General features: G+C 39.4%; 2 protein-coding genes across 26 annotated transcripts in view; both read right to left on the reverse strand.

Annotated features, from left to right (window-relative positions):
* DCUN1D4 (defective in cullin neddylation 1 domain containing 4) overlaps positions 1-332 on the reverse strand; it is a 36,412-nt gene extending 36,080 nt beyond the window's left edge. For 9 of the 21 annotated variants that reach the window (XM_083835436.1, XM_083835430.1, XM_083835429.1 and 6 more), the window contains exon 1: positions 81-220. Coding sequence is in view for 2 of the 21 variants with exons in the window: in XM_083835428.1 (XP_083691554.1) it covers positions 81-105 (25 nt within the window). In the remaining 19 variants the exon portion in view is untranslated. Of the gene's footprint in view, positions 1-80 lie in introns of all 21 variants that reach the window. The other 12 variants (XM_083835435.1, XM_083835440.1, XM_083835434.1 and 9 more) reach the window with 8 other exon arrangements.
* Positions 333-4,039: 3,707 nt separating this feature from the next.
* CWH43 (cell wall biogenesis 43 C-terminal homolog) overlaps positions 4,040-12,182 on the reverse strand; it is a 30,830-nt gene continuing 22,687 nt past the window's right edge. For all 5 annotated transcript variants that reach the window (XM_083835669.1, XM_083835667.1, XM_083835668.1 and 2 more), the window contains exons 12-16: positions 11,508-11,657; positions 9,152-9,296; positions 8,448-8,509; positions 7,270-7,425; positions 4,040-5,803 (exon numbers count right to left, since the gene is read on the reverse strand). In XM_083835669.1, the coding sequence (XP_083691795.1) occupies positions 5,716-5,803; positions 7,270-7,425; positions 8,448-8,509; positions 9,152-9,296; positions 11,508-11,657 (601 nt within the window). In that variant the 3' untranslated portion in view covers positions 4,040-5,715. The remainder of the gene's footprint in view (positions 5,804-7,269; positions 7,426-8,447; positions 8,510-9,151; positions 9,297-11,507; positions 11,658-12,182) is intronic.

The raw sequence follows: 12,182 nt of genomic DNA on the forward strand, positions 1-12,182 counted from the left end.
CGGCCCCCCCCAGCCCCTGGCAGCCCCCCCGCGGCCGTGAGGGCGGCAGGAGGAGGAGGGGCGGCCCGGCCGCTACTCACTGACAGCGGCGCCATCCGAGTGCATTTTCGTGCAGCGCGCACGCACGGCCGGCCCGGCCCGGCCCGGCTCCCTCGGCCCCTCTCTCCCAATCGCACGGCACAAGCGCGGACGCCTCCCGGCCCCGCCCGCCGGCGGCGTCTATTGGCTGGCACCGCCTGCGGAGGCCGCAGGTTGTGCCGTGCGATTGGGCCGCGCTGCTGTCAGTCTCCTTCCACCTCCCCCGGCCCGCTCCCGCAGTCCTATTGGACTCGAGCGTGGTCTAACCCCGCCTCCCTCCGCTCTGATTGGGCCTCACCGCTGCCACTCCTGGCCGGCCTTGAAAGCGCGTGCAGAGAACGCCACTTTGTGTCAGCCGCGCCTCCCATTGGCTGCGGAGGCCGAGGGCCGCGCCCACCGAGCGCTGCGATTGGATGAGCGGGACGGGGGGCGGGGCTCTGCTGTGGCAGCGGGGAGGGAAACTGAGGGGATGGGGGGGGGGCTGAGGGAGAGGGGCGGGGAGGAGGCCCGGCTCCACGGGAAAAAAGCGGATATAGAGGTTAAAGGGAAAATAAATAAAAATTAAAGCAGCAGAAGCTGGGGTTAGCTTCTCAGATACTTCCAACGTCCCGCATGCCAGACATTCAGATCTGCGCCTGTCAGCCCAAGCTCATACTCCGCAGGGCACGACTGAGTTACAACCCATGGGGTAATTCGGGGCTGAGAGGATCAGTCCTTCAGGGCGCCTGGCTGCCGGCACGCTGACCAGAAAAAGTACACAGAATAAAAATTCATTCTCAGAACGCAGTCAGTTCGGTTCAGAATAAAAATACATTCTCACACACACACAATCTTCACCCAAGCTGTATGTAACTGATACAAACCTAAAGGAAGGTGTCACTAAAAATAATGGAAAAAAAAAAAAAAAAAAAACCACACACCTATTTGGTTATATCTGAAGCCATTTGTTTGTAAATAAAGCTTTTTATGTTTTTTTTTTTCTTTCTTAAGTCTAAAATGACAGATACTGCTTTGCTCTACAAACCCTTCCTCAGACTATAGCTTCTCTAACTGCTGCTATCCACAGCTGTAAAGCACATCACACTGTCAATGTGACATATTAAAAGTTCAAAATATTTTTGAATAGGTGAATGCACAAGCATAATCTCTGCTCCATAAAAGCAGATCTGCAAAGAAATCCATAGGAAAAGACAAAATAGACGTTGTTTTCTGCTTCTGCCTGCCAAACGATGGCTGTATGCTCCAGCCAGGCAAGGCCCATCCCACGAGAGCAAGGCCCACTGTAGCTCACACCTTTGCACCTCGGTTCCAAACCCAAAAAGGGGTACGTAGCCCCCTTGTTGCCACTTATTGTAAACTACTACACAAGCTTCCAGGCAGGGAGATGTTATGTCATCAGGCCTGTGTTTTATTTCTGAGCTTCTCTTCAAGCCTGAGTTTACAAAACACAGAAACACTTCACTTTGAATAAAGCACACCGATTAGGTCATGGTTTATCAAGCGTTCTCTCAAGGGCAAAGGCAGTTGAAGGAGTTCTGGCATTAGCCTCTTAATCCTAGCCCTCCTGGCATCCTTTCTTTTGCGCCAGTACAGCCACTTGGACAGTTAGATAGTGGGTAGATCACAGAGCAACCCTGCCCCTGCCCTACCAAAAAAAAAAAAAAAAAGGAGGAAAAAAAAGGAGGAAAAAAAAGTTGTGTGTTTTTGTTTTGCTTTGTGTTTTTCTTTTTCAGCCAGATCAATATCCTTTCATGACTCACCAAACACACATGCAAATGCTCCCAACAACACACAGAAGAGGAATAATTAACCGAGACCTGGAGGGGCAAGAAATGCATTAGCTGATTTACATGCTGCTGGGACTAACTTAAAGCTGCACTCATTTACAAAGGCCTTCTCAAGGAAGGGAAAGGGCACTTTTTTTCTTTTTTTTTTCTTTAAAGGAGAAGGTAATTGTTTACTTTTTCAGTTTGCTTGCCTTTTTTTGATAGTTTAAAATGGCAACCACATAAAAAACACCATCGACTGTGAAAAATACTGCATAACATATAGACAGAAAGGCACCATACACTTAATTTAGCCTTTTTCACTATCAGAAACATAGCACAGAAAGGTCTTGGAGAGAACCCTTTGATTCCAAAAGTTATTAAACTCCAAATTGCTGAAGTCACTGCATCTCCCAAATGCCTGTGTTCGTCTTGCTTTGCTTAGAAATGAACTTGAAAGTTCATTTTAGGCACCACACTCACAAATCACTATGTTTTTCAAGTCAGAGGGGGGAAAAAAACTGTATTGAAAATAAAAACGTTAATAAAGCAGAATTTGCTGAACATTAACAAAGCAGATAAAGCATCTACAAAATACAGTACGGGGCATTGTAAGAAAAGAGACAAATTGTCTACCAGAAACCCAGCAATCATGGTTCTAAATCTAGTAACCGATACCCAAGTGAATACAAACAGCTTTATGTAATCTTTCTGAGAAGATTTTTCACTTTCAGAATTGCAGTGAAACACCTCAACAGTGGGTTATTCTTGTACATACTGTAATGTTCTCTATGAGCAGTACACTACTGAGCGGGGATAAAAGAGGACCTCAGGTGGCAGAAAGCAGCAGCTGCAGATTATGTAACTGCAGCTTTCAAATCCCTCCTCATAAGTAATTCAGCCGATGTTCATTGCCATGTCCCATGGACTCATACTATGCTCATTGCTTAAGTAAAAAGGCTTGTTTTGTTACCCTTACTTAACAGATAGGTGAGTTTGACCCTGAGGGCCCTTTTGTAACACCGTGCAAACAAATGTAATATTTTACATACATAAGAAAAAAAAAAAAATCAGGGCTTTTGGTCACTCCTATTTAAATCCTTGAATTAGATTTCAAGGTTGTTTTTTTTTTTTCAACTTTAGTCTGAGATCCTTAAAAAAGCCTGCTTAACCCATAATTAGGAATGCTTTACGCAGCCAAGATTCAGAGAGCAGCTCTGAATTTCTGCCTGCACCTTGGAGGTACATCAAATCAAGCAGCACTTTTGTTTGGGGCCACAAAGGTCCCTCCCTCCCTGTAAGCAGAGGACCCTGAATGTTTTCCGTATTCTGTTTCCATGAGATAGATATGTGGGAGCTGCTCTCACCTGCACACTTAAGCTGCACCCAGCTTGTTTCAGTAACGTCAACTGCTGTTCAACTGAAGGGTGTGCCCAACTTCTGTTGAATAAGCTTGTAGCTGCAACACCCCTTTTGAAAATGGGAAATAAAAAAAATCAGGTACTTTTTAGATCAAGAGTTTTGAGCTGCAGCTCCCAGGTCTCAGAGTGCTCTGTGACAACACTTGGGCCACTGCTTCTGAAGCTGAGCTTACCAGACACAGAAATGTCTGGGTCACAGAATCATCCAGGTTGGAAGAGACCTCCAAGATCCCCTAGTCCAACCTCTGACCTAACACTAACAAGTCCTTCACTAAACCGTATCACTAAGCTCTACATCTAAACGTCTCTTAAAGACCTCCAGGGATGGTGACTCAACCACTTCCCTGGGCAGCCTATTCCAATGCCTAACAACCCTTTCAGTAAAGAAGTTCTTCCTAATATCCAACCTAAACCTCCCCTGGTGCAACTTTAGCCCATTCCCCCTCGAGGGCTCAAAGTGGGAACATCTGTAAGAGGATTCTTGAGTCTCCACCCTGCTGAAGAATCCAGTACAATTACTCTCAAAAGTTGCTCTCTTACAAGTTACATAGAGTCCTTGTTATTCGGAGGTACTCATTGTTAGGCTCCTGATGAAATGATGTCTCTTCCTTTATGTTCCCGGAAACTTTAACTAATGTGCACAGAATGCCAGGGAGGATGGAACTAGAAGTACAACGGAATACAAATTATTCAGAAGTCAGACTCATAAACTAGACCTTTTACGGCCAGGAAAAGTTCAAACATTCAGAAAATAAAACATGACTATTTTATACATTTTATTTTTTCATGTCTCTGAACGTACAGTGTAAGATATCCACAGAGGTTTTTATTTCATAACACAGTACCTTTTGAAAGTTGAAATGAAGAGTGGGATTAGACAACAACAGGACTAGTCACATGCCCCTGCAGCAAGACCTGTTCTAGCACATTTCTTTCATAGTTTGAGACATAGTGATTGCGACTAAGAGGTGGACTGCACTGTTTTCTAAACCAGGCAGAGACAGGGGGTTAGGACAATGCAGATTCAAGGACAAATCAAGAGTAGGTTTAGCTTTAGCAGTATACATACAGCTCATGGTCATAGTTTCTCTTAGTCATTCTGAGAAAGTAATCCAAATGCCGACATATAATTGATACTTATTACATTTGCATACAGTGGGATATGTGGACATTATGAGGTACAGATCCACCAACATTACGTTACTCAAAGGAACAGAATATTTTAACTTCAGCTTTCAGGAAGGGGAGAACATTTCTAAATCCTGTGAAAGTTGAAAATCCATTCAAGTATGCACACTGACTTTGAAGATTACACACAGAGATGATGTATAGCCTGATCCATTACCACAACTTGTGCTTTGGTGTCTGACTTCTTGAAAAATGCCCTGATTCTATTTTTTTAATCATTTAAAAATAAAATAAAATAAAAGGTTTCAAGCTTTTATGTTTATGAATACTATTTCCTGCATCTCACATGAATAAACTGTTCATGTTACAAGCTATTTGTAGAGTCAGCCTGTGGAAAATATTAAGTAATGTGGCAAGTTAATGTTATGTTTTGTACATGCTGTGGAAAGGCAAACCTGTGGCTGGACGTAAGTCAGAGCTAGCATCGGTGCATACAGTAAAGAAGTGGGGTTACTCAGCACCACTGTGCAATGCTGGTGCCAGCACCAGCAGCTGATGCAGGCTGTGAGAAGGGAGAGACCAGGGCTACTGGCATTTGCAAAAGAAAACTGCTGGAAGTGCAAGAAATAAAAATTACAATCAGCTTTTGTCTCTTCACAGAAACCTTGTCATTGTAAGCAGGAGTTTTTAAATAAATTCTTCTGCAGTGTGCCCATGGGTCATAAACAATAGTTATGCAGAAATACTTTATGCTCTTTGTAAAAACATTGCAGTGTCTAATATTTTGTTAGTTTGTAAGAGTCACAGCCTTTTCACCAATACTATAAATATCAATCGTCTGCAAATTGTTCTATAAAACCAAATTTCTTTAAGAATAAAATATGGTTCAGCAGCAGATTCAAGTCAAAAGTGCACACTCTTGTTCAAACATAGTTTTTGCATGTATTTTTTCCAAGGAGCTACCAGGAGAGGAAAGGGGTCATATCTGAAATGGATAGGTCCGTTTAACTCTGAAAAAGTACAGTATAGGATACGTTCAGTAAAATTGAGGAAGTTATTCCAAATCAACCTCCCACCCCTGCTTGGATGCATACAAAACAGATGTCTGGCCCAGGTGGATACCAGTTTATCAAAATGTTTGCAACTTCCCTCTCTTACAGTGATGACAACTCATTAAAGAAGAGTCACCAACTATGACACAGAAGTTCAGTGTTATACAGCATGGGAGTTCCTCCTTCTTAAACAATGTAGTCTTTTTGGCTGCTAGTTCAGTTTCAAACAACAAACCTTTGCTGGTCCCAGTGATATGTTATTTTCTCATTCTAATTCATTCGTTTAAAATATTTAGGAGTGCTCATATGAAAGTGATGAATAAGCTCATAATTATGTCCATCTTTGTAAGATCCAAACCTAAGAAAAATATTCAAGAAAGCAAAATCATTACAATATGATTTAACCCACACAGTCAAGTCACGCATTTCTGTAGTATAATTAATACTTCTTCTTAATGTTCTAGATAGCTTGTTTCAGAAATAGACCATAATCCTACTTACATATAAATCATAATCTATGTCAGATAACTAGCTTGAGGTCTCCGAGGATGGAGACATTTAATTACACTGATTGGATTAATGCTATGGGTGCTCTATAAATGGAACTCCAGCTGACAAAGGTAAGGGGGGCTTTTATCCAGTAAAATCCTATGCTCTTTATTTTTTTTCCACTGAGATAGTGTTTTGCTCTCCACAGTATCCAAATACTTAGCTCTACTGTTAATATCACAGATTTTTCTTTGAAAATTATGGTGAAAATTGTATTTTTTCATGCTGTATTTAAACCTGAAGATTTTGACCACTGCCTATTACAGTAGATGGATTTATAAAAGTAAAATGTAGTACTTACACAAAATATCAGTGCTAAGTAACGTGTAGAAATAGTACCATTGTGCTTCAAATGAACTACAATGGGAAAAAGTTAAACTTATTCCTAAAGACTACCATTTTTTTCTGCTTACAGGCAGCCATAAAGAAATCAGGACCAAAAAAAAAATAGTCTGTGCTGAAATCAACTTTGAAAAATTTGAAAGTGTAATTCTAACTTTGGGCAAGTTTCATCATGTGGAAAAGACTAGGCAAATCCCTGCTTAGGCAGGAAGCCAGTGACTGAGTGGTTAACAAAAAGTTCAACTGTTAGTGCATATAAAATATATATATTATATATATTCTGTACTGTGTAAGGTAGAAACAAGTTAACTTAGTAAGTTCAGCATTGTTGGAAATTGTCATTCTGTGGCAACATCTATCTCAAACCCCATGGCTCTCCGCTGATATTTGATCCAAAATAAACATCTTTCTCCATGTTTCTTAGTTATGCAATGCCAGTAGAAAAATAACATCAGCTTAAAACCTCGTCCTTTTCTCTTCTGGACAAAAGTAACAAACTGCATCAGGCATTCGGTTTGACATTTGCTCCAGTTATACAGTATATTTTAACTACTCTTTGCATAAGTATTTTAACACATATATTTTGTGTTCTAAATAGTAGTATTTTATGCTCCTGATCCTCAAAGTGCTGAGAAACGTGGGAGATCTCTCATCATCTATAAAAAGAGTTACCACACCACTTGGCAAATGTCCCTATCAAACAATCTCAGAAATTAATTATCTGGGTGAAATAAACATTACCTTCAATTTATGGTGCAACGCAGCAGATGGATTTTCCCAAGGCACATGCCAAGTTAATAGTAAAAATGGAATTACAAATCAGAAGTCATTGCCTCCTAATTTGGTACGGACCAGTACCTCCCACTTTGAGAACTACTTTGTTCCTAGATGTCATGTGCATCATCTCCTTAACTTCTTATGAGATGTACTGACCTGGGATTGAAATGGGTGTCCTCGGGAACTTGGCTGGGATCAGTAACAATTCTGTCATTATCAACATAGTTATCTAAATCATCTGGGATCCTAAATTTGGCCATCTGGACTTCTGAATCACTTAAACCAGCGTGAGATATGCGGGCATAGCCCAACCTGTCAGATTCAAGATGAGTTAGCTTGAAGAATATTTCATGGCAGTCTCAACACATTCTTAATTCATGTCACTTTTTCCCAATCTTATTATTTAATTTATCGTGCTCCATAAACATGTGCATCATAACACAATGTCACAAACAGAAAAACTGGGAAAGTTTTAGTTCTTGACAACAAAAATAAATTCTAAGTATAGGACCTTAATCAGTTTTTCAGTTTTAAAACTTTTCAGTTTTAAAATCACAGTTTTAGAATATGCATACTCCTGTAAGCTCACCAACTTCACTGAAGAGATTCTGAAATTCCAGATAGGAATTCAAGCATGAGCAACATGAACAACTAATAAAATGAGATTGCGAATGGTGGGGTATTTCTACTCAATACAGTTACTTAAGGCAGCTATCTAGTTTACCAGGTTTACTCCTGTTAACACTGCAGAATTTACATAGTTAATTTGGAATGAGCTTAATTACATTCTGGTACATACATCACCAAGAGAATGATTTACAGGGAGCTTAGTATTTACAAGACGTGGAGTGCATAGGTCCCAGCAGAGGAAAGTGCTCCGATATGGGTTTACACGGTTAAAATTTCCACTAAATCCAGCATAAATCTTGGTTCGATTAGATCAGCATTTTGCTTGAACGAACCCTACAATCATAGTTTATAATTTGTATCTTCTGTGTCACATACAAATTAGGGCTTAGCCTTCACATTTTAGAGTGATGCTGCAAAGCCAGAGCTTGGATCTTGGAGAAAAAGTATTTTTATATTACCAAAGCAGTTTAGGTCTGAAGGCTTTTGACACAGAAGGGTGAAACTCTAACACTGCCTTTGCTAATTATATTTGGAAGTACACCAATTATTTTTGAGATCAGTGTTTCACATTATTTCGTAAGATACCTAACTCTCCATACACATTTGTTAAGGGATGTAAGACTCTTACACAATTACCTACAGCAAGGTGTAAAATTTATTGTCATAAAGATACTTAAATTTCTAAATGCTCCTCTTTAACATACCTTATTACTCCACGATACATAATATAGCTACACCACCTGTCACGATCTGTATTGTCAATATCCTATGAGTGAAAGAAAAAAAAAGTCAAACAAGACAAGCTCTCCCTATGGTTAGGCTTTAAATCAGTTACAGAACCAGTGTACAAACCTGGTGTAGAAAAATGTTTTGCCTAAAATGTGATAGCAAGGTAGAAAGGAAAAAAACCACTATGCTAGACACAGACAGATTAGACTTTTTAGACCTTCTGACAGACAGCCAAATTGCAGAACTGCTTTAAAACAAAACAATCACAGAATTACAGGTTGGAAGAGACCTTTTGAGGTCACCCCCTCACAACCGTATGCTCAAAGTAACTTTGAGCAGGTTACTCAGGGCCTTATGCAGCCAAGCTTTTAAGATGTCCAAGGACAGAGATTTAACAAATTCCCTGGGCCCCTCTTCTCATGCTTGACAATCCTCATTGTGATTTGTTCTTCTACCATCTAATTGATATTTCCCTCATGGCAGCTGAAGTCCATTGCCTCTTGTCTTTTCACCGCATAACTCCATCTTCTCTACAGCACTTCATGAGGTAGCTGAAGACTGTATCTGAAAATCTGCGTGCATCTTCTTGTGTGTCTAAGCTACCACACTGCAACATTAAATTGAATGTTTAAATATACATTATCTCTCACTGTTGAAAGAAGCACTATTTTTATATTACCTGGACATTTCCATTTTCTATTAATTCCGTATAATCTCTGGATCCAGGAGCTGAAGTGATGTATCCTAGAAATACAATTTGCTTAGCACTAGTCTTCAACAACTTTGAAACAGCTATGGCCTGAAGTTTTCTGTCCAAGTCCTCTCTGAAAGAATTGGGAAAGACTTTAATACACATGTATTTAAGCCCAGATTCTGTCTGCTATATCATAGCACACCAGAAATGAGTCTGACACCGTTTTTATTCCCCAGTATTAGAGAATATGAAAGTTAACAGAAAGCTTGCCGATTCCAGATGATCACCATGTTGAATAAAAGCCACATGGTAGCGGTGGATGTAATCACGGTTCTCTTCCTAACCATTATACTATCAACTTTTTCTATTACTGTTTTGTTTTTTAATACCTATCTCATTACTAGGAAATGTGAGTTCTTTTGGTTATCTGAGGCTTTGTCACTGCCTGCACTTGAAATGTAATTGTGCTAGTACAGACTGTCTGCTGCATAATAAAGAGTTCGTATGCCAACAAAACCTTTTACTTTTATGATGGACAGATCATGGTAAAAAGTAGTCTTACAGTCTGAGTCACGTGATTTATGAGATATAACTTAAGAGCTATGTCATCCCATTAACGCTTAGAATATTTGCCAGGTATTCTCCATCTTTTTAACAAGATTTACACAACAGTTCCAACATGACCAAAAGTGACAGCATAAGAGGAGCCTGGTAGGATGAATACTGCACCGAAATCCAGTTCCTGTCCTTGGATTTGTCATAATATAATGCAAAGATGCTTCTCTTTCCATGATTCTGCATGTTAATAACTTTAAACAGTTGCACAAAGCATGTTCTCTTCTATATTTTGGTAGACTGGGCTACAGAGCATTGAGACAGCAAGTTGAGAAGACGGGCTGAAATACTGTGCTTTTAAATAGCAGTACTTCTGAGTGGGCCAAACGAATAAGAGAGAAGGAGCTGGTGGAGAGGAGATAAAGACCATTTCAACAGAAGCCTGACTTAGGTATGTGTAAAGTTGCCTGCTCAGCTAGCTGCTCCTTCTAGACATGCCTCTCGAGAAGATGGGTTCTTTTAAAGGACACCATTGACATATTCCCACGTTTTAGAAACAGTCTTAAAAAAATCCCCAGTTATCTAGTATCTTAGTTTACGTCATTCTAAGCAGCAATGACAGATGAAAAACAAGCAGTTGTATATGGCATTTAATTATAAAATCCATTAATCTCAAAACACAATCTAATTTGTGCTTGTTTCCCAAGTGTCTCCTCCTATTTTCTCCTTCATCTTTATCTTAGCTCTCCATGAGAGGGGAATACAGAGCTATTTTCTTATGCTTTGACAAACAGTTTTTCAGAGAGGCAAGTCCAATCATCTGCGTGAAACACAGAATGGAATTTCTTTGTAGAGTTCAGATTGGGAGTGGTTCCTGACAATTACATATGCTTAGTAAAAGGGAGATCTATAAACAATTTGCATGCTTGCAGCACAGCTTCCACAAAAGAAAAAGGAAGGAGGAAGCTTGGTATGGGATAATGAGAATTCCTACTGCTTTCTGAGCAGCTTCTTTGTGTATTATACTCTGCACCCAATCCATAAATTTGTCTCTCCGTAAATTAAAACAAATTTAAAACAAATGACAGAAACATGATTTCAGATATTGCAGCAAATAGAAAATACAACTACATGGAGCATCGCAAAACTATCCCTTATTAATATTCATTACACAATAACTCAGACATTGCTTTAAAGTAAAGAACTGAAAGATACACCTTAGTCCTTTTCATCACATATTTGAGTTACTGATAAAATAATTCTTTATTTCCAAATCCAGAGATCAGATTTTATATTTCCAGTTTCATATAGTCAGAAAGACACTGAATGTATATTTTTGTTGTTGTTTAGACACTGTCCTTTCTTGGAGGCTTCAGAATTGTTACTTTTTATTTCAATAAATATCAGTTGTCCATTACTGCTAGCTATCCATAACTATCTGCACTCATTGTGGAATATAACGGATGCAGAAAGTCAGAAGGATGCTCTCGTGCCTGAGATGTATCGGTAGCCCTGCTCCTGTTTTTGCAGAACAGTATTTTCTTCATATCTCTACTAACTTGGATATAGAGCTCAGCCAAGTTTTGCAAGACACATTCATCCCTTAAAAAAAGGCTTTAAAATTTCTAACCGCTAGTTAGATCACAGTATTTTTTCCGATGTGTATTGCTATAACCAGTATTATAGCAGATTTTAAAGAATACAAAAGAAACCCCAGAAGTTGATGACAATTATGTTTAACTTTGCACGACATACATAACGGGAGATAAATAAATAGAATACCCACTCTTCATTTCCAAAGTGAGCAACAACAAAATCAACCAGTTTCCCTGTGAAGTTGACAGTCATGGAGATGGCAGGTGCAATCTCTCCCTCTGGAGATGGAAGAAGGTGGTGGGTAGATTTTACAATTGGATACCTTGACAGTGCCATAATACTACATGAAAAGAAGGAAAAAGTTACTTTTTGTAGTTCATAAACATAGCTAATCTGAACTAAGCAGATAAATGTGACCAAAAGAATTCAAACCATCTCTAGAGGATTTTTCTAAACTTAAGATTTTATTTTTTTTGACTAAAACATTACTTAATCACACATCTAAAAAAGCATTATCAAATTCATTCTCACCCCAAAAGAAATTGGTAACAAAGGTGATATGAATAGGTCATAAATAGTACAGAAAAAAAAATCTCATTTAGTACCACTTAAAGATACAGGCTCTTGAAGAGGAAAGTTACTGAATTCTCCTCACATACAGGAAGAATAAAATAGCCATTGCAACTTCACTAGAAATTCCACCTCCCACAGAGATCTGCAAATCCCCCTTAAAAACCACCACATCATAAGCCACTATTTTCCAGACTGCAAAAATATTCAAAGATATCCAACTGGTGGTTGGTCAAGCATTAAAGTAAAAGCAGACACAAAAGTTCTGGTCAGACAGACATGTGCCTTTCTATGT

The sequence above is a fragment of the Anser anser genome, assembly GCF_964211835.1.
Source record: "Anser anser genome assembly, chromosome: 4".
Taxonomy (NCBI): Eukaryota; Metazoa; Chordata; class Aves; order Anseriformes; family Anatidae; genus Anser; species Anser anser.